Source organism: Mustelus asterias, chromosome 2, assembly GCF_964213995.1.
Source record: "Mustelus asterias chromosome 2, sMusAst1.hap1.1, whole genome shotgun sequence".
NCBI lineage: Eukaryota > Metazoa > Chordata > Chondrichthyes > Carcharhiniformes > Triakidae > Mustelus > Mustelus asterias.
Window position 1 is genome coordinate 81,692,907 of NC_135802.1, and position 23,297 is coordinate 81,716,203.

General features: G+C 42.7%; 1 protein-coding gene across 1 annotated transcript in view; it reads right to left on the reverse strand.

Moving 5' to 3' along the window:
• LOC144509371 (uncharacterized) overlaps positions 1–23,297 on the reverse strand; it is a 188,196-nt gene that overhangs the window by 161,986 nt on the left and 2,913 nt on the right. Inside the window, exons 4-7 of the mRNA XM_078238108.1 lie at positions 14,834–14,854; positions 13,610–13,669; positions 7,635–7,688; positions 3,626–3,670 (exon numbers count right to left, since the gene is read on the reverse strand). Of these exons, the coding sequence (XP_078094234.1) occupies positions 3,626–3,670; positions 7,635–7,688; positions 13,610–13,669; positions 14,834–14,854 (180 nt within the window). The remainder of the gene's footprint in view (positions 1–3,625; positions 3,671–7,634; positions 7,689–13,609; positions 13,670–14,833; positions 14,855–23,297) is intronic.

The following is a 23,297-nucleotide window of genomic DNA, read 5'->3' on the forward strand; positions in this document are numbered from 1 at the left end:
TAGTTTGAGACCTGCTTCATACCTCATTTGTTTTGTCAGAATACTAATTTCTCTTTATCATTCCTCATGTGCAGTCTGCTCTGTGTGGACACGTCTTGAACTCCGACACATCATTGCAATAAAATGAAAGCATAATACTGCGGATGCTGGAGTCTGAAACAAAAATAGAAAATGCTGGAAATTCTCAGCAGGTGTGACAGCATCTGTGTGGAGAGAATAGAGTCAATGTTTCGAGTCTAGATGACTCAGATGCTGTCAGACCTACTGAGATTTTCGAGCATTTTCTGTTTTCATTGCAACAAAAGCTTGCATCACCAGCTTGATTCCTTGTGCCCAGTTATAAGGCACTGGTAAGCAAAAAATACATTTCTGGGGTGAAAAGTTGAGGTTGGCTACTAATGTAAGAGTATAGCATGACATGGTTGAAAAGGTGTGGAGGGGTCAACTTATATGCTGAGTATATGCAAAAGCATGAATTTTGGAGCCAAAGAAAGGAGTTGTTCTATATACTTGGTCGACTTATTTGCCATGATCTATGGTAGGTTAGTTTTTCATCTTCCACAAGCAATGCCAACATAATTTAGTGTTGACCACTAAGAACTAGTACTTTGTGAAATAGATAAGACTAAGTAAAGCTGATGTTTAACAGCATGCGACCATTGCAGGTAAAGGAATCAGTAGATTGTGGATCTTAACCTGGAATAATTGGGAAGAATTCAATTTTTACTTATTGTAACGTGTTTTGGTATTTATTTAGCTGTTCAATATTAGGAACTGTCTACTTTTTTGGTCATTTGATCCTAGTTTGGTTTGAGCCAATAATTGGCGAAATAATTGATTATATAGATACTTGTGTGATTGATAGAGATTTTTGAAGAAATAAAGAATGTACTGATAAAGGAATTACAGTAGGCATTAAATAGAAGGAGTGTTGATAAAATGAAAGCATATGGCATTGAAATGAATTTGACAGTATTAATAGGAAGTTGGTTAAAAGGTAATGGGGGTGATTCTCCCAGCCCGTTGCACTGCTTTTGGAGCGAAGTGGGTTGGGAGGCTCGAGTGGAGGCTGTTTCACGGGCTCCCCGCTGGGCTCCACAGCTTCCACACAGTCTCCGGCAGCCGGATTTCCGTCGCGTCAGCTCTGTGCCAGAAGTAGGCGTGGAGATGCATAAAATATTTAATTCAACATGACCATATAATTTAAATGTAATTAGCGGGCCCAGGACTGAAATCTCGAGCCCACTAGCCTCTCTCCCACTACCAGGAGTGTTTCACTCCAACGGAGTTTAGTACAGATCCACACTTGCGGGGAGCTGGTGGTTGGAGTGAAGGGGGGCCATCAAAGCTCCTCAGAGGGTTAGGCACCAGGGGATGTGTCCCCTGGGCATTGCCACCATGGTAATGCTAGCCTGAGCCCCCAACATTGCCCAAGGGGCAAATGCCAATGCCTGGGGCACCTTGGCACTGCCCACCAGGCATCAGGCAGTGCCAAGGGGGTGGGCCTAAAGTGGGCAGGGCCTGATGAGGCAGGGCCCCTGGGGGCAATCAGTGTAGGTGGTGGGTTCCACTGCCACTCTGCATTCGGGCTGAGTGACAGAGGAAGGGAGGCCAGTGATCGGCGCTGGCCATCAGGGTGGGGGGGCGGGGGGGGTCAACCTGCTTGGGGGGGGTCGGAGGGCCAGCGATGCAGGGTCGTGTGGTTGGCCAGCGATCGAGCTGGCCAGCGATCAGGAGGCTGGCAGTGCGGGGCCACTGCGTATGCGCCGATCTCGACACTGACAGATCGGCACATGCGCAGTGGCCCACTCCATGCTATGCTGCCGGCCTCTCCAGCAGGAATAAGCCCCGCCCCCTGAATTTCAGCATTATCCACGCTAGTGCTCTCTGCAGTGCACAGAATGTGGGAGATTCATTTTGAAAATCCCACTGAAATAACTAACGGGATTTACTCAAGTTTTATGCAAATTTGATACTTCGAATGTTTTTGGGCGAATTGCCCCCAATGAGTTTTGGACTGGAATGATATTTGCAGCAGAATCCTCCAGGATTCAGGCTTTGGAGAGAAAAAAAGGAATATAATGTCAAATTGGCGGTTGATACAAATATGCAGATTGTAGTAAGTTACAAAGAAGATTGTAACCAACCTCAGGAGGACCAAGGTAGTTCAGTGGACTGAGCAGTTAAGATGTAGAATTATGAAAAGATGGATTTTGAAAAGAATGGATAAGGATCATCCATTAAGGATAAGGGCTCAGCTCTACGGGGCTAAGATGAGGAGAAATGTTTTCATTCATGAGGGATGTGAATCTTTATTGTGAGTATATTCAAGACTGAGATCAATAGATTTTGTGGCACTAAGGATATATCAGCACGGTGGCACAGTGGTTAGCACTGCTGCCTTACAGCGCGAGGGACATGGGTTCAATTCCCGCCTTGGGTCACTGTCTGTGTGAAGTTTGCATATTCTCCCTGTGTCTGTGAGGGTTTCCTCCAGGTGCTCTGGTTTCCTCCCACACTCCAAAGATACGCGGTTGATTGGCCATGCTAAATTGACCCTAGTGTCAGGGAGATTAGTAGAGTAAATAAGTGGGGTTGCAGGAATAGGGCCTGGGTGGGATTGTGGTCAGTGCAGACTCAATGGGCCAAATGGCTTCCTCCTTCTGCACTGTAAGGATTCATTGGTAGAATGGGAAAGTGAACATGATGTAGATAAGCTGTGATTTTATTGAATGATAGAGCAGACTCGAAAGGCTGTATGTTACTTCTACATCTTTCTCTTATGTTCCTGGGAGAGGAAATGTAAACTAAATGTATTAACAGGAGCAAAAGAGCAGCAAAAACATAGGGCTCAGGTAAGTTGGACAAGCTGGAAATAAATCGTCTTAGATTTCGTAAGTGTGAAGATAGAGTACAACAGCAAAAAGCTAATGCTGCATTTATAAATAGGATATTTTAACTGTAGCTTTCAATTATCAAATTAGGTTGGGGAACATTAACAGAGGGAAAAATGACAAAAACAAGATTAATTGCAATATGATAGCTCACCCAAACAGTTCTGAGCTTCACCTGCTCTAGATAGCTAGGGATTGGTAGATCCAACTTATACTGCCTGCTTTACATTGTTCAGGGAATCCAGACTAGTTTTGGTGTTAGTGAAGAGCCGGTGGAAAATTGGTTGTTTGCTAATTTTTTGAAAGATTAAAGCATGGTTTATAAGATTCTCAGATGGTTTGTCTATAGCACTTGTATGAAGCTGAAACAGCACAAACATGTTTCGTGGGAATGACCTAACACTAATTGCTTAAATCTGATTTGAGCAACTTTGGGCCTTTTGGCTAAGATCAAGTGTCAGATCAAGCTCCAAGACGGGGTATAATGCCTTTTCTTATAAGCTTGGATTTTGTATGTCTCTCCTGTGGTGACCATAAATTGGATTCAATTTGAATTTAGTTTTTGGAGCAGACAAAGAGATGGATTCAGGTGTTGTAAAAAAATTTTTAAAACCACACTTGTTGCATTAATACAAAACTAAAACAACATAAGATTGAAATAGTGTGTTCATTATACCTCAAAATATGTGAATCATAAGTTACATTTACCCAGAAGTACTAAGGATACTCACCTTTTCACCAGAAATTCCAGGCTCTCCTTTTAAACCACGTTGTCCCTATAAACAAAGAATCAAAAATAATAATTCACTATATTGTCATGGCTTTCGTCGGGTTTTGAATTTGAAATAATGTTTGTTGCAAATTAAAACTATAATGTTTGCCAAATATTCTGATCGGAGAATGATTATCTGGAATAATTGAACATGTGGCAAAGTCGCGAAAAATTAAAAACAGAATCAAATTCCAAAAGAAGTTCATTGACCAGCAGGGGTAATGTTGAGCATTGGCTATCATCTTATGAAGGAAAAGATCATTATTTAGTGGCTCTCAGTCTCTTTTGTCTTTGTCACCCTTACTCTACTTTCAGCACCTCACGATCTCACAGTACAAACATGCCCACCACTAAAGCTCAAAATTCGAATTCCTCCTCATCCACATGAAACAATTTTCTCTCTTGGAGCCTGTGGTGACATGGCCCCTTTAAGGGGGCAATCTTTAGTGGGTCATGTGATCCGGCCGGACCCTATGAAGAGGCTGCACGGGAAGCCGAGCCCAAGGGGGGAACAAGGGCACGTGTCCAGGGAGGAGTAGAAAGTAGAAAGTAGACTTGTGTATTAGTTCCATCAGACCCTTAACTTGTATATATTGTATTAGTTAATAAATCATTTATTTTTGAAGCCACAACGAATCGCCTCCCAATTTCAACACTGCCTTATTCCATGGTCTTCTTGAATCTCGTTTCTCAATATGTATTAGAGTCATAGAAACCATGACCCTACAGAAACCCTACAGTGCAGAAGGAGGCCATTCGGCCCATCGAGTCTACACTGACAACAATCCCACCCAGGCCCTATCCCCATAATCCCACATATTTACCCTGCTAATCCCTCTAACCTATGCATCCCAGGACACCAAGGGGCAATTGAGCATGGCCAATACACCTAACCCGCACATCTTTGGACTGTGTGAGGCAACCTGAGGACCTGGAGGAAACACACACAGACACGGGGAGAATGGGCAAACTCCACACACTCAGTGACCCAAGCCGGGAATCAAACCCAGGCCCCTGGAGCTGTGAGGCAGCAGTGCTAACCACTGTGTCACGTGCCACCCAAAAACCAGCATGATTTACTCCAGCTTTTACATGAATTTGACACTTAGAATTTTTTTGGAAGAATCGCCCCCAGAATCTGCATCTATGTTCCATTACTTCCTGAGAGAAATCAGCTCACAATTGAAGGCCACAGTCAGAAACAGGACAAAGGGAAGCCTCATAAGGAACTTCAACCCCTTTGTGACGAGGAGCTCTCCTTATATAAGAAAATCAAATCATGGAAGTTGCAGGAGATGAAAAAATAAGTGTATAAGTAATCTGGTATCCCAGGACTACTTTCAGTAACGTCCTATACGGAGGATTTTCAGACAATATTTCCAGGAGCAATTAAATGATTGCCAATGCCACAATGTTATCATTCTAAATTGACTTGCAAATGCAGTTGCAGATCAGCTGCTACGATCTTATCTAGCCTCTTTAGCCATTTTGGATGCAATCTAATTTCTGAGCCATTATTTTCTTACCACCAACTAGAGGAAGAAATAAAAGAAAAGAACAAGGAAAGTAGGACAATTTAACTTTACGCTTGGTGTTAAAAGGTGGAAATTGTATTCAGTGCCATTATATACCTCTCAAGACCATGAAAATTGGGGATGCGGAAAGGTTGAGGGAGCTAGGGCTGTTCTCTCTGGAGCGGAGGAGGCTGAGGGGAGACTTAATTGAGGTTTATAAAATGATGAAGGGGATAGATAGAGTGAACGTTCAAAGACTATTTCCTCGGGTGGATGGAGCTATTACAAGGGGGCATAACTATAGGGTTCATGATGGGAGATATAGGAAGGATATCAGAGGTAGGTTCTTTACGCAGAGAGTGGTTGGGGTGTGGAATGGACTGCCTGCAGTGATCGTGGAGTCAGACACTTTAGGAACATTTAAGCGGTTATTGGATAGGCACATGGAGCACACCAAGATGATAGGGAGTGGGATAGCTTGATCTTGGTTTCAGATAAAGCTCGGCACAACATCGTGGGCCGAAGGGCCTGTTCTGTGCTGTACTGTTCTATGTTCTATGTTCTATGTGTGGAACGAACATCCAGTTCAATATCACCATTGCCTAAAGTTAAAATTAACCCCAAGGACAGCATGCATGCTTCCACCTACAATATCCATGATATTGATCATGTCTCTGAGGGAGATGTTACCAAAGGAAGCTGCTGTACTTAGGAAAGTGAAAACATCACTCTGGGCAGCCTGATGGCACAGTTGTTAGCACCGCTGCCTCACAGTGCCAGAGACCCAGGTTCAATTCCAACCTTAGGCGACTGTCCATGTGGAGTTTGCACATTCTCCCTGTGCCTGCATGGGTTTCCTCTGGGTGCTCCGGTTTCCTCCCACAGTCCAAAGTTGCGCAGGTTAGGTGGATTGGCCATTCTAACATGCTCCTTAGTGTCAAGAGGATTAGCAAGGTGGTTACGGGGATAGGGCCTGGGTGGGATTGTTGTCAGTGCAGGCTTGATAGGCTGAATGGCCTCCTTCTGCACTGTAGGGATTCTAAGGTTCTATGATATTCCCTTGCACTCCTCTTAAACATTTATATTACAGCACTGTTTCAGAGGTAGCCATTTAACATTACTGAGTATAATTAAATCTGATTAAATGGTTGGCATTCCAGCTGAAATTTTACTTTGACAATGGACAGCCTGAGCTCTTAACATTTTGAAACATGCAGGCCCTCTTGACATCTGAGAGTCAAAGGGCAGAGTGATAAATTCATAAATATGGTTTTGTAGCAATTGTTCATATACAGTTAGCTATTCCATCGGACAGGATTTTACCATACACTTTGGGACCCTGCTATCTGTATCAAATGGGGGTTGCAAGCCCGTACTTACCGACAGCAGAACCGACATAACAATTTTACAGGAGGAGGCCTTCTAATTGGCTGCCTCTAGGTTCACTATTCAATTAAGGGCAGCAGACAGAATGTAGATGCTGCTGGCCCAATCAAAGGGCTGATGTCTAGGAAACTTTAGCAGCCCTACAAGGACAATGCATTAAGGATCAAAGATGGCACCGGAGTGAGGCGATTTCTTGTGAGCTATCCTCAGAACATCCTCTAATTTCATCTTTCCTCCCCATGTACTCTATGAACGGTATACTTTGTCTGTATAGCATACAAGACACAATACTTTTCACTGTATCCCAATACAAGTGACAACAATAAATCAAGTCAAATCAAGAGGGCACGACTGAATCAGGCTAGGAAACAAAAGGGCACATCAATGCGAAAGCGCCCTTGGAGAGGTAAGGAAAAAAATTTAAATCAGTTGAACCAAGTATGCAGGTCTCCCCAGATGTCTATCCCTAGCTGAAGCCCTCTATATGGGCTTGGAGCTGTGGGAGGCTGCTTCTTGCAATTTGCCAGCAGGCCATGAAAATAACCCTTATTGTGCCTTTTATTATTTAAATTGGTTGCCCACCTCCATTCAGTGGGCAGTTAATCTCCATCCAGTCGAGCCACCGGGAAAACCTCCCGGTGATGGGGCTACGTCGAGGATCCAACCCAACATGGGTTCCCTGCTATTTTTGGAGGGTTTTCTTTTCACACTCTGGGCTCACTGAAAATTACAGTGATATTGAGCAAATTAAGATACTTTCCATTTCAACAACCGTCAGTGATCTGAGAAGCTGAATGTCGAAAAAGAAATTCAAATAGGAACTCTAAAATATTTCCTTTAGACTTTCCTTTTTCAGGATACAATTGTAGTTTACTCTTGAAGAAGGTGAGACAAATTAAGAAATTATTAATCTCCTTGGCATTAAAAGGAGTCACAATTTGTATGGTGTATTTTTGGCTTCATTAATTTCCAATCATTAGACATAAACTGCTAATTATTAGCCTTTACTTGACATTTAATAGAAAATTGGAGATGAAATACATTATGGATTATGTATCTTTTCAGTACCTGTCCTCCTTTTGCACCATGGCTTCCGTCTTTACCTCGATCTCCTTTTCTCCCCTAAATTAATATCCAGATGTTAGTACAGTATTTACTAAACAGAAGTTAATTTATAATATTTCAAATAGGTTGCACATGATATTAGCTGCTTACCCCTAGATAGGTAAGTTATAACTCCATGTTAGGCAAAAGGAAAATTCACGAAAATGTGTATCTTCACTTATGTTTAAGAAATATTATGACAGATTTACATTTAGACAGAACTTTGCAAATTTTCACTTGACATACTTTAGGGCAGCTAGGCAAGGGAATACAGGTTCATGGTTGTGAAGGGGAGTATTTAAGGCATATGTCAATAAGTATCCTGACACGCAGAGGTTGATCAAAAACTACTGTGAGCTGTCAGGAAGAGTGGGTGATGTACTGGACTGATTTCTGCAAACAACTATATGCTGTAATAAAAAGAAATTCAAGCTATTATTCTGGAAGGATAAGGTCAAATAGGCTGAAGAGCTGTCTTCGCCCAAATCAATTTTTTGACTTTCCAATTAGATGATCATAATAGTTGAGAAAATATATGTTGCATTTGTATATGAGTCCAGATTTCCTAATAACTCAAAGGCAATAGGCAAACACTCTGGTCCCAGTAAAAATAAGCACCATGATCCAAGCTAGTAAGTATCGTGCAGACAAATTACATCTACTTCAATAAATGACCCATCTTTATCTATCCACTGTTTTGTGATTTTCCCGAGGAACTACTTAATTATGAATGTAAAGAATCTGTATTTTCCACAAAATATTATTTAACTCATTTGTCCCTTTCTCAATCAAATATTATCTCGCAAAATAATGCATTAAACTTTATATGTACTGATATTTCTAATCATGTGACATTGAGGTGGCTCGCTTATACTTCTTACGAATACAGAAAAGTTTTATAAAAGAATTGGTTCCAACTGATTTTATACTTGGCTTACCTATGTTGCAATTAAACATAACATAACTTCCAAGAACATTATGATTTCTAATCAGTGCATGATAGAAATATCATTATGCCACACAGGAAACAAAATACATTTCAAAATTATGGGGTTGTTACCCACCACTTGGAACTTGGTCATTTTCCACTGTCTCTGGATTCTCTGGGTGGATGAGGCAAGAAACAAAAGCAAGAAGAATTCATGCAAATTGGGATCCTATTATCTGAATAGGAATCTAAAGACATGTTAATTGGGACATAAGCAGAGAAACCACTGTGGCTTTCCCATCAGGATGAAGCAAATTGGCAGCTGCTGAGAAAGTCAATGAGTGCTCCTTTGGGGCCCATATGGTAAGCTACAGCCTTCCTTGCCAACACCTGCTCCCTGTCCTGATCCAACCTGGATCAGTTAACTTTGGAATCATTGGGATTGTTAGCTTTTAAATAAAGAAAGCTTGAAAGTTAGAATACTTGGGTTGGAATTTAATAACAGTAAGGAGTTTAACAACACCAGGCTAAAGTCCAACAAGTTTATTTGGTAGCAAATGCCACACGAAAGCTAGTGGCTTTTGCTACCATATAAACCTGTTGAACTTTAACCCGGTGTTGTTAAACTTCTTACCGTGTTTACCCCAGTTCAACGCCGGCATCTCCACACCTGGAATTTAAGCCAGTGGGTGTGTTTTTTTCTAATCCTGCCAACCTGAAACCCATTCCAGGTTAAAATTAACTGTTTGGTGTTAGCTACAATGCAAAAGAACTACTCTCTTGTTTTGCAGTTCCGTACAATTAAAGTCTCAACTGTGGTACAGTTGGTAGCACTCATGCCTCAGTCAGATGGTTATAGGTTCAGAGCCCAAAAATCAATGTTCCAATGCAGTACTGAAGAAATGCTATGGGTTAACTAAGGGAAAATTGTGTTTAATTAACTTGATGGAGTCTTTTGAAGAGGTAACAGAGAAGATTGATGAAGGAATGCGTTGAAATGACTTCCAAAAGGCATTTGATACAGTGTGAGTAAAGATATAGCTCATGGAGTAAAAGGGACAGTAGCAACATGGATCCAAATTGGCTGAGAGACAGGAAACAGTGAGTAGTGGTTAACAGATGTTTCTTGGACTGGAGTAAGGTTTGTAGTGAAGTTCCCCAGAAGTCAGTGTTGGGACCCTTGCTTTTCATGATATTTATATATTTATGATCTAGACCTTGGTGTACAATTGGGCACTGTCTCAAAATTTACAGATGTTGCAGATAAAACAAGACTTGGAAAATTGTGAACTGTGAGGTGGACAGTATAAAATTTCAAAAGGACATTGACAAGTTGGTGGAAGTTCAATGCAGAGAAATGTGAAGTGATGCATTTTGGTCAAAATAACATGGAGAGATGATATAAAGTAAAGGGTACAATTCTAAAGGGAGTGCAGGAGAAAAGGCATTTGTGTGTATATGTGCATAATTCATTGAAAGTGGCAAGACAGGTTGAGAGAGTGGTTAATAAAGTATACAGTACACTAGGTTTTATTAGTAGGGTCATATAACACAAGAACAAGAAGGTTATGTTAAAGTAAAAAAGGAAAATACTGCGGATGTTGGAATTTGAAACAAAAACAAAAAATACTGGAAAATCTCAGCAGGTCTGACAGGGTCTGTGGAGAGAGAATAGAGCCAATGTTTCGAGTCTGGATGACTCTTCGCCATAGCTGAAGACAAACAAAATAGAACAAGATTTATGCTGTGGGGGGTGTAATTGACATGGATGTCATAACAGAAGGATAAAGAGAATGTAATGGTGGTGATAAAGGCTGAGAATGGTGCTAATAGCATCCATTAAGAGATCAGAAATGTGTAAAAGACAGAACAAAGGTGCAGGGTATCAACGGGCAACCTGACGCATGTGACAAATGGCCCTAGTGGGGTGGGGGGAGGGGGGAAATAAGATGGAGAGTGAGATTTTCAAAGTGGACAAATGAAACAATTGAAGAAATTAAAATTAAAGATAATAAGAAAAATATAAAGTAATAAAAAATGATTAATAAGATAATAAGAAAGGTTATGTTGAACTTGACAATAAATCGGCTTCAGTCCTGGCCGCACATTTTAGGAAGGATTGGAAAGAATGTAGAAAATATTCATGAGGGTGGTTCCAGAAATTTCAGTTCTGAAGATAGGCTGGAGAAAAGAAGGCTGAGAGAGATTTGTTAGAGGTATTCAAAATCATGAGGGGTCTGAATAGAGTAGACCAGAAGAAACTATTCCCACTCGTGAAAGGATCGGGAATGAGAGGACACAGATTTAGAATAATTGACAAAAGAAGGAAAAGCGTTATGAGACAAAGGTTTTTCACCTATTGAGTGTTTAACGCCTGGAATTCACTGCCTGGGAGTGTGGTGGAGGTAGGTTCAATTGAGGTATTCAAAAGGGAATTAGATTCCTATCTGCAAAGGAAATATTTGCAAGGTTACGTGGAGAAAGCAGAAGAATGGCAGTAGGTGGATTGTTCATTTGGAGAGCCGGGGAAGACATGATGGGCCACATAGCTTTGTTCAGTGTGGTAACAATTTCTAAAATTCGATAATTTTAGAAAATACGAGCAGAAAAGTAAAGGTAGAGATTTTCTTGGATGAGATTAATTTGCACTCCATACTGAACGATGTGATAGAAATCATGAGAGGGAAAATTTCAAGATGGTGACGGATGGGAAGGGTCTTGGTTGGAAGCTGGAGTGCCAACAAGAGACCTGCACTGCCTTCTTCAGGGAAAGCCCACTGCAATACAAGCCAAACAGTAGTTGAGAGGTCACCAGTTGGCCTTTCACAGGATCAGGACATGTGGGATGGAAAGTCTAGTCCACCGAGAACTGCTAGCCATATGGAAGCCAGCAGCTCTTTTGAACAGGAGCACCACCAGGGATGAGATAGCTGATATGCGAAATACACCCATTGGAGGCCCATGCTCACAGAGTGACCAAGCCTGAGGTAAATGATGGCGGGAGGTGTTTGAGGGGATGATGAGTAGGGGAAAATGTCAGTACGGGGATCAGCAGCAAGTGCCGGACATGGCTCCCAGCAGCTCTTCCCCTTCCTGTTGCCAGGTCCCCCGATAAGGTACTGAGTACCCTCGAATAAGGGAACCACCCCCAACCCAGAAACCACAAGCAATCTACACAGATTTGCATGACATGCTCCACACATGGCAAAGGGAATCCCTCCACGTCATTAATACCAGTGGCAAGAGGCACTTAATTAGACAATATCTGCTCACTTAAGGGCTCATATTGGGAATGGGATGGGAAGGCCAATGGACGGCCTTTTCACCATGGACTTAATTAAAGTGGAGGTGAGAAGGTGACAGGATCCCCACTTGCCAACGTTTTGCCTCATTAAGTACCCCCCTGCCTCCAGACTTACTAAAAGGAAGAGCATAAAACACCACCCAATGTTAGCTTCCTTTTGGGCTGAATCTGCCCAGTAGAATGGGAGTAAAGTGACCTGATCATTGAGTGCAAGAAGTTACCACCCCATTGTTATTGTGGTGGTGGTGGCCCATTGCCAATTAGTTGACTTGCTCTGAGTTGAGGCCCCAAGAGTCAACAGAACCCTGATGCCAGCTGGTGGGCAGGCAGAAGACGACTCAAAAGTTTGGCTTTATTTCTGTGGGGTCAAGAGGGGCAGGATTGTGCCTGAAAGCTCCATACAAGCAGATGTGGGACTGCCTCTCCAATACCAATATTTTGGGTGACCCAGAGTCAGCGGGTAGCTGGGTGCTTGATTTCCAAATGGAGCCAAATGTTAATCAGGCCCAGTCCTTAAATGGAACTGATCTCATGTGGGGGCATTTATTCGGCTGGCCGGAGCATTCTGTTAGCCTGCCACCTGAAGTCTGTTCTGTTTAGAGATGCCTCCCTTTGAATTAACAGGTTGTGTCTGAACCCAGCAGTCTCTTTAATAGTCAGTGAAAAACATCTTGAAGTGATCCTCCCTTTCTTTTGTACATGTCTTTTTAATACTGAGCATTAGCGGATGTATGAAACTGAACACATGCATCCTCTCTGGAGATGTAATAAGTGATCAAAAAAGCAGATTTTTTTTCCTTGAGTTTATATTTTTTGGCTGAGTTTTGTACTCAGAGGAGTTAACATCAGCACTGGGAATGAATTGGAACTTATTGTTGGGCCGGAGTATAAGGAACTTTAATCTGGACATGGCCTATATCATTCATTTGTTTTTTGTTCCGGGGTCTTGGTGCTCTGCATTTATTGCTTACCCCTGGATTCCCTGAAAAGGTCATAGTGGTTTTTTCCCTTAAACCACTCTGTCTCCGTGATGATGGCTCATGATTTGTAAAGAAGACCAGGATAAAACTAGAAACATTACATTAATGCTAACAAGCACTTCTCTCCCATAACAGAAAGTATTGATGCAGACAACAGTAGAGTCTTCAGAAGACCTGATTCATTTTGAACCCGCTCTCATACTTTTCTGGAGTTAGCATGAAAAAAACCTCCCGAAAATGTTTGCAGCATTTCAAAATCAGATGCAGATGTCACTGTTGAGTTATCCAGCCACATTCACATGGTATTCAGCCAAAACTGATTTGTTTCAGTGTGAGAATGGTAGAGTAACTGGATTTTTATTTTATCCAAATCCCTCCATTTGTTTTTGAAAATCCCTCTCTCTCCTGTGCAAATTCCACTGGTTTTCTGTATTTAGCTACAAGGTTAAAATATTGATTGGTGCTACAGTTAGATTGGCCTGATACCAACGTTTTGGGAACTTTTGTTTTGATTGTGATTCCACATGTTGAAGAGCAGCTGAGTTTTCTTTTCATAAAATGTTCAGCTGGAGTATCCATAGGCTCCTTGTGCCACCATTTGGTGTTGGTCAGAAAAGAGAATTAATCAACAGCAATTCAACAGCAATCAACATCTGTTCATTTAAGTGTAATCTGGTGCCATGCATCAGAAGTTAAATTCAGGAGCAAAGATTTTGACAATACTTACAGAAGCTCCAGTCTCTCCTTTCTCCCCCTTTTCACAGGTACATGGCTTTGGTTTAGGGCACTGTGTAGAAGTAAAAATGATACACATGTCAATTGTAACTTAGATTTGTTTTCCATAAGATCGTGTCCTAAGTGCTGAACGAGTGTGAAAACAGGAATGAATGGCACTATTTTTCTCAGTGAGCAGCGAGTTGCAATCTTATGGCACTTAGTGGAAAAGAGGTGCCAGGATGCGATTCACGCCAACAGGAGGGATGGAGCCTAAGCTTGCCCATAAAGTCGGCTGCTGAGCACCTGGGGCACCATTGCGCAGGCGCCTCAATCTCCCAGTGTACTGGGAGATCTCCTGCCGCCCCCCACCACCCCATAGATATCGGGACACCCCCACCTCACTGTTCGCCCCCTGTGCTGGTCTCCCCTCCCCCCACCCACTTCACAGATCAGACCCCACCTCCTACCAATCACCCCCTGTGCCGGGGTTTTCCTACCCCTCCTCCCCCTTCTGCCCCACAGACATTGCCAACCCACCCCTCCCCCCCCCCCCCCCCCCCCCCCCCCACCCCCACCACATCGATCGCCCCTGTCTGCAGAGTTACCTCCCTCCCATCCCTGCGGAGCTCCCATTCCCTCCCCCACTGTCATAGCTTCACCCCTACAGGTTCTGTCATCACTCAGGCCCCATCCCCGGCACTGTCCCTGGCACAGTTATGGTGCCTGGTGGGCAGTGGCAGGATACTAGGTGGGCAGTGCCAAGGTGCCAGATGAATACTGCCGGGTAGCACTGCCCCATTGCCACTGCGAAGCTCTGTCCCCAACCACCCAGGGACTTCAAGGCCTCTGATCTCACCTGGCGAGGCCATCATGTCTGGTCTCTGCTGATGGAGACTAGCTGTGATTCTTGTCGGTGAGAACCTCGACCAGCAAGGTGATTAAGGTAAGTGAGTCCAGACGATAGCGTCCCGGACTTGTTAATGACATTCTAAGCATATCATTAATATTTAAATTGGCTTTGCGCCCAAAAAGAGTGCAAAGCCAATTTTGCTGACAGAACAGGGCTGGTACGATCGGGGGAGGCGAGAAACCAGGTGCCTCTCACCCGATCTTACCACCTCACCTCACTGAGATCATAAGATCGTGCCCTTAATGTCTTAAAGTTTCAATGTTCCAATGTCATATGAGCACAAGCCTTGAGATAGGGAAATGGTAAAACTGATAAAGGACTTACCGCTTGATCGGCAACTTTGAGCTAAAGGAAAAGGAAAACAAAAATATATAGAATTCATTGGTTACTGTATGCAATGTACATAATTCTCCAAAATATGTGATGTCAGGTAATTCAAGTCATCATACAACTACAAATTAGAGATAATGTTTGGCTGTTTTATATGCATAATCAGCTTTTAGATTAACTCTGCCTAATGTTCTGTAAATGAATTGTTATTTGGTTGTAGGGAACATTTTCTTAAAGCTTTTCATCCTGCACTCATCTGAACAATGGCGAGAATATCAACATTAGAGTGCTGATTGGGTGGCCAAGTGAACTCTGATTGGTAGAAGTCTTCTCATACAGTATAAAGTTGTTGTTTTCCCTGACATTGGTATTCTTACAATTGTCCAGAGAAATGCAAGACAAAAACTTTCCACAAATGTCTTTTTTCACCCATAATCAGGTGTTGTAAATGGTGAAGATTTAAGTCCATTACTGCATGGAGCAAGACCTGGGCTACAGTCAGGCTCAGATTGATATATAGCAACTAACATATGTGTCACCGAAGTGTAAGAAATCACCATCTCCAACAAAAGACAGCTAAAGCTTATGCTGCAAAGAGTTGCAAGAGGCTAAATGTATTATCACATTAATATTGTTCTGAAAGGATATTAGGAAGCTAAAAATTGAGTAAAGTAGCTCAGAAATCAAAGACAGTGAGCGGGAATGAGAATGGGAAAACTCAAACCTACAGTACTTGGCATGTCTGTGATTAAAGCCATTGCCTATTTTAGTTATTACCTTTTTGTTTCAATGACTTCCTCACTGATTTATTTTTCCAGTTCTGATGAACAAACCTCACCTGAAATGTTAGTTTGTCTTGTCTTTTTGAAAATATTCATGGTTTTACTGTGCAAATAACAAATGACATGCCAAAAATGATGACAAGAAAGCTGTGGCAGCTGGGAACCGAGAAACGATCATTATCACTAAAGAAGTTGTGTCGGACAAGCTAATGGGGCTAAAGGTAGACAAGTCTCTTGGCCCTGATGGAATGCATCTCAGGGTACTAAAAGAGATGGCGGGGAAATAGCAAATGCACTAGTGGTAATTTACCAAAATTTGCTGGACTCTGGGGCGGTTCCAGCAGATTGGAAAACAGCAAATGTGACGCTACTGTTTAAAAAAGGAGGTAGACAAAAGGGGGGGGGTAACTATAAACTGGTTAGCTTAACTTCTGTAGTGGGGAAAATGCTTGAATCTATCATCAAGGAAGAAATAGCGAGACATCTGGATAGAAATTGTCCCATTGGGAAGACACAGCATTGGTTCATGAAAGTTAACTAATTTACTGGAATTCTTTGAGGACATTATGAGCGCGGTGGACAATGGGGATCCGGTGGATGTGGTGTATCTGAATTTCCAGAAGGCATTCAACAAGGTGCTGTACCAAAGACTGCTGCATAAGATAAAGGTGCACAGTGTTACAGGTAATATATTGAGGGGGAGATGCCGGTGTTGGACTGGGGTGGGCATAGTAAGAAGTCTCACAGCACCAGGTTCACCACTAACCTGATGAAAGAGCAGTGCTCCGAAAGCTCATGATTCCAAATAAACCTGTTAGTTGTGAGACTTCTTATTGGATAATGTATTAGCAGAGATAGAGGATTAGTTAACTAACAGAAAGCAAAGAGTGGGGTAAATGGATGTTTTTCTGGTTGGCGATCAGTGACTAGTGGAGTGCCTCAGGGATCAGTGTTGGGACCGCAATTATTTACAATTTTCATAGATGATTTGGAGTTGGGGACCAAGTGAAGTGAGTCAAAGTTCGCAGATGACACTAAGATGAGTGGTAGAGCAAAGTATGCAGAGGACACTGAAAATCTGCAAAGAGATATCGATAGTTTAAATGAGTGGACAAGGGTCTGGCAGATGGAGTATAATGTTGGCAAATGTGAGGTCATCCATTTTGGTAGGAATAATAGCAAAATTGACTATTATTTAAATGGCAAAAAATTGCAGCATGCTGCTGTGCAGAGGGACCTGGGTGTCCTTGTGCATGAATCGCAAAAAGTTGGTTTGCAGGTGCAGCAGGTAATTAAGAAGGCAAATGGAATTTTGTCCTTCATTGCGAGAGGGATGGAGTTTAAAAACAGGAAGATAATTTTGCAGCTGTACAAGGTGCTGGTGAGGCCACACCTGGAGTACTGTGTACAGTTTTGGTTTCCTTACTTGAGAAAGGATATACTGGCACTGGAGGGGGTACAGAGGAGATTCACTAGGTTGATTTCGGAGTTGAGAATGTTGGCTTATGAGGAGAGACTGAGTAGACTAGGACTATACTCATTGGAATTCAGAAGAATAAGGGGGAATCTTATAGAATCATATCCCATTATGAAGGGAATAGATAAGATAGAAGCAGGGAGGTTATTTCCACTGGCAGATGAAACTAGAACTAGGGGGCATAGCCTCAAAATAAGGGGGAGCAGATTTAGGACTGAGTTGAGGAGGAACTTCTTCACCCAAAGGGTTGTGAATCTGTGGAATTCCCTGCCCAGTGAAGCAGGTTTTTAAGGCAACGAGAAATAGATTTTTGAACAGTAATGGGATTAAGGGTTATGGTGAGCGGGCAGGTAAATGGAGCTGAGTCCACGAAAAGATCAGCCATAATCTTATTGAATGGTGAAGCAGGCTCAAGGGGCTAGATGGCCCTCCTGCTCCTAGTTCTTATGTTCTAATTTTTTTTTTCATTTGTATGTTTAATTTAAATTAAATCAAGCAAAAAAATATTGTTTGGTTAAAAACGAGCAAATGATTTGGGTGATTAAGAGATGTGAGATAATAGGATACATTTACTATGTGGGATATATTTACTACCATTTGCTAGTGTCAGTGAAAAGTCAGTGATTTATCCACTTTATACTTCATGTACAGAGAAAAACGTACTCTAATGTAATTCCAAATAAGGAAAGCCAGAGATGAATAAAAAATCGTTGAATAAGAATAAGAAGATACTGAGAAATATGGTGAATTGTTTTTATATTAATGCATGGAATAAGAGGAATAAAGTGTTGGAATTATACTAAGTGATTTGAGAATGAAGATATAGTAATTATTACCATTTCAGAACCAAAGCTGCAATCATTTTTTTATTCTTTCACAGGATATGGCATTGCTGGCCAACATTATTGCCTATCCTTAAATGCCCTTGAAAAGATGGTGGTGAGCTGCCTTCTTGAGTCACTGCAGGTCATGTGGTGTTGGAACACTCAGCACTGTTACAAAGGGAGTTCCAGGAGTTTGACCCAGTGACAGTGAAGGAAAGACAATCTAGTTCCAAGTCAGGATCATGCGGAACTTGGAAGGTGAACTTGCAGGTGGTGGTGTTCCCATGGATCTGTTGCCCTGTTCTTCAAGGTGGTGGATGTCAGGTTTTTGTAAGGTGTTATTGATGGAGCCTTAGTGAGTTGCTGCAGTGCATCATGTAGGTGGTACACACTGCTGCCATTGTGCAACAGTGGTGGAGGGAATGAATGTTGAAGCTAGGGGATGGGCTGCCAATCTACTTTATCCTCCATGGTGTCAAGCTTCTTGAGTGTTGTTGGAGTTGACCTAACCAAACAATTGGAGAGTGAGAGTATTCCATTACATTCCTGAATTATGCCTTGCATATGTTGGACAAGCTTTGGAGACTCAAGAGATTAGTTACTTTTCTCATAATGCCTAGCCTCTGGCTTTTTTTAGCCACAGTACTTATATAGAAACATAGAAAACTACAGCACAAAACAGGCCCTTCGGCCCTACAAGTTGTGCCGAACATATCCCTACCTTTTAGGCCTACCTATAACCCTCCTTCCTATTAAGTCCCATGTACTCATCCAGGAGTCTCTTAAAAGACCCTATTGAGTTTGCCTCCACCACCACTGACGGCAGTCGATTCCACTCACCCACCACCCTTTGTGTGAACAACTTCCCCCTAACATTTCCCCTGTACCTACACCCCAGCACCTTAAACCTGTGTCCTCTCGCAGCAGCCATTTCCACCCCGGGAAAAAGCCTCTGAAAGTCCACCCGATCTATGCCTCTCAACATCTTATATACCTCTATTAGGTCTCCTCTCATCCTATGTCTCTCCAAGGAGAAAAGACCAAGCTCCCTCAGCCTATCCTCATAAGGCGTGCCACTCAATCCAGGCAATATGGTTAGTCTAGTTCATTTTCTGGTCAAAGGTAACCCCCACTATGTTGAAAATGGGTGATTCAGCGATATTAATGCCATTAGAAGTCAAGGGGAGATGGTTAGATTCTTTCTTATTGAAGATAGTCATTGTCTCTTACATGTGTGGTTCAAATGTAACTTATCAACCCAAGCCTGAATTTTGTCCAGGCTTTGCAACATATGGACACAGACTGCTACGGTATGTGAGGAGTTGAAAATGGTGCTGAACGTTGTGCAATCATCAGCGAACACCACACTTCTGACCATATGATGGAAGGAAGTTCATTGATGAAACAGCAGAAGACGGTTGAGCCTAGGACACTCCCCCGAGGAACTCCTGCAATGATGTCACAGGAGTTAGATGATTGACCTCCAATAACAATCATCTTCCTTTGTGTTAGGTATGACTCCAAACACTGGAGAGTTTTTCTCGAGATTCCCATTGACTTCAGTTTTGCTTGCCTCATTGATGCCATGCTCAGTAAAATGTGGCCCTGATCTCAAGGAAATGTGTGGCCCTTGTGGAACCCAAACTGAACACCAGTAAGCAGGTTATTGCTGTGTAGGTGACACTTGATAGCACTGTAGATGACACCTTCCATCCCTTTGTTGGTGATTGAAATGGAACGATAATTGCCTGGGTTGGATATAGCTAAAAAAAAACTTAGCCATCTGTTTATGCAATCTCAATGGTCTTCAGTTTCTGTGATCTGGAATGGTTCCTTATGATAGCTGTGACCATTATGAATGATCAGCTGAGTTTCAAAAAAGTCCAGAACCACCTATCTCAACAGGTAGCTGTAAAGACATTTTGATTGCCAGTTTTGAAGAGTTTATTCAAGGGTTAGCTGTCTTCGATGTGGTTAGGGAAATAGATGTTTGTCTATTTTTACTGCAGATAGGCCACTTGGAAAGATTGAATATGTTTGGAATGACTTTTCGAGGACAGCTTTTTTATTATAGTGTGTTTGAATGAGGTGAGATTGTCAGGAGTTTATTTGGTTTAAATGCCCATTTTAAAGGCACCCTGAGGTCTGCCAATAGTTGATACTGGGTGAGTGGCTATGGAGAATACATGGGGAATATGGCGGGGGCATGAGTGGTATGGTAAAGTATGGGAGGTTGAAAGGGGCATGGGTGCATGAGCAGTTTGAGGAGGCATGAGGGTATGAAGTGGAATGGGGTGAGGAGTGAGGGTTAGGGACCTGCAATTCATCAATAAAACATGACTAAAGTCCGAGTAAACTGAAATGGTCATTCTGCCAGACTGCCTAAGTGTCCAGCTAATTTCTCAGCTTGCTAACCCCAACAGAATAATAGGACAGGCTGGGGCCCCTTTAAAGGGTTGGGAAGTTTCCTAATTTGACCTTCCCATCCCTTTCACAAAATCTAGCCCATCAACCTGTGTTAACCAACAACATGATGTGGAGATGCCGGCGTTGGACTGGGGTAAACACAGTAAGAAGTTTAACAACACCAAGTTAAAGTCCAACAGGTTTATTTGGTAGCAAAAGCCACAAGCTTTCGGAGCCTTAAGCCCCTTCTTCAGGTGAGTGGGAATTCTGTTCACAGACAGGTCATATAAAGACACAAACTCAATTTACAGAATAATGGTTGGAATGCGAATACTTACAGCTAATCAAGTCTTGAAGGTACAAACAATGTGAGTGGAGAGAGCATTAAGACAGGTTAAAGAGATGTGCATCATCTCCAGACAGGACAGCCAGTGAGGCTCTGCAGGTCCAGGCAAGTTGTGGGGATTACAGATAATGTGACATGAACCCAATATCCCGGTTGAGTCCATTTTCATGTGTGCGGAACTTGGCTATCAGTTTCTGCTCAGCGACTCTGTGCCGTCATGTGTCATGAAGGCCGCCTTGGAGAACGCTTACCCGAATATCAGAGGCTGAATGCCCATGACCGCTGAAGTGCTCCTAACAGGAAGAGAACAGTCTTGCCTGATGATTGTCGAGCGGTGTTCATTCATCCGTTGTCGCAGCGTCTGCATGGTTTCCCCAATGTACCATGCCTCGGGACATCCTTTCCTGCAGTGTATCAGGTAGACAACGTTGGCCGAGTTGCAAGAGTATGTACCGTGTACCTGGTGGATGGTGTTCTCCCATACTCTTGCAACTCGGCCAACGTTGTCTACCTGATACGCTGCAGGAAAGGATGTCCCGAGGCATGGTACATTGGGGAAACCATGCAGACGCTGTGACAACAGACGAATGAACACCGCTCGACAATCACCAGGCAAGACTGTTCTCTTCCTGTTGGGGAGCACTTCAGCGGTCATGGGCATTCGGCCTCTGATATTTGGGTAAGCGTTCTCCAAGGCGGCCTTCACGACACACGACGGCGCAGAGTTGCTGAACAGAAACTGATAGCCAAGTTCCGCACACATGAAAATGGACTCAACCGGGATATTGGGTTCATGTCACACTATCTGTAATCCCCACAACTTGCCTGGACTTGCAGAGTCTCACTGGCCGTCCTGTCTGGAGACAATACACATCTCTTTAACCTGTCTTAATGCTCTCTCCATTCACATTGTTTGTACCTTAAAGACTTGATTAGCTGTAAGTATTCGCATTCCAACCATTATTCTGTAAATTGAGTTTGTGTCTTTATATGCCCTGTCTGTGAACAGAATTCCCACTCACCTGAAGAAGGGGCTTAAGGCTCCGAAAGCTTGTGGCTTTTGCTACCAAATAAACCTGTTGGACTTTAACCTGGTGTTGTTAAACTTCTTACTGTGTTAACCAACAACAGCCAGGCAAAGGTCTGGTGTGGGAATTAAAACATAAAGACCAGGTGTTTTCACACAACTTGGCACAGACGCAGCCAATGCCACTGTCCTTTCTTTTCTCATCCACCCCACAGCCCCAATCTTTCTTTCCTGGCACCTGATCCCCGACTCCCACCACCACCATTGTATCGAAGGCTCCCTGTCTGCGTCCGCCTGCTACTGATTTTCCTTTCTAGCATCCAGTCATCCTGTTAATTTGGCTGTGTGCCGGGTGGAGAAGAGAAGAAAAATATTTTTTTAAGTTCTTACACTGAAAACAAGAAAACGACATTCCCAGCCTTGCCAAGATCTCCCTGCTGTACCACACTCTCTGCACTCTCGCTAGTAAATATAAATGCCATTATTTCTGGAAAATGCAGGTTAATAAAGACATAAAAGGAATTTTAGGCATTATGAAAAGGAGCATAGAGAACAAGCATAAAAAAGTAGTAATAAATTTATACCAACTATTAGTTAGGTCAGTGAGAATATTGTGCATATTTTGAAGATTCAATTATAGAAAAGATATTGAAGTCACAAAGAATGTATAGTACAGATTTACCAGGATGATGCCAGGGGTGGGAAATTGTAATTGTGATGAGAGATTGAGACACTTGGGATTATTCCCATGACATTGATAAAGCTAAGCTGAAATATAATAAAGGTTTTTAAACTTTGGAAGCTTTTGCTCCCTCGGCAACTAGATCCTGAATTTCCTAACCCACAGACTGCAATCAGTAAGGATAAGCAACAACACCTCCTCCACGATTATGCTCAACACCGGTGCCCCACAAGGCTGTGTTCTCAGCCCCTACTATACTCCTTATACACCTATGACTGTGTGGCCAAATTCCCCTCCAACTCGATTTTCAAGTTTGCTGAAGACACCACTGTAGTGGGTCAGATCTCAAACAATGATGAGACAGCGTACAGGAATGAGATAGAGAATCTGGTGAATTGGTGCACCGACAATAATCTCTCCCACAATGTCAACAAAATGAAGGAGATTGTCATCAACTTCAGGAAGCATAGAGGAGAATATGCCCCTGTCTACATCAACGAGGATGAAGTAGAAAGGGTCGAGAGCTTCAAGTTTTTAGGTGCCCACATCACCAACAATTGTCCTGGTCACCCCATGCTGACACTCTAGTTAAGAAAGCCCACGAATGCCTCTACTTTCTCAGAAGACTAAGAAAATTTGGCATGTCAGCTACGACTCTCACTAACTTTTACAGATGCACCATAGAAAGCATTCTTTCTAGTTGTATCACAGCTTGGCATGGCTCCTGCTCTGCCCAAGACCGCAAGGAACTACAAAAGATTGTGAATGTAGCCCAATCCATCATGCAAACCAGCCTCCCATTCATTGACTCTGTCTACACTTCCCGCTGCCTCGGCAAAACAGCCAGCATAATTAAGGACCCCACGCACCCCGGACATTCTCTCTTCCACCTTCTTCCGTCAGGAAAAAGATAC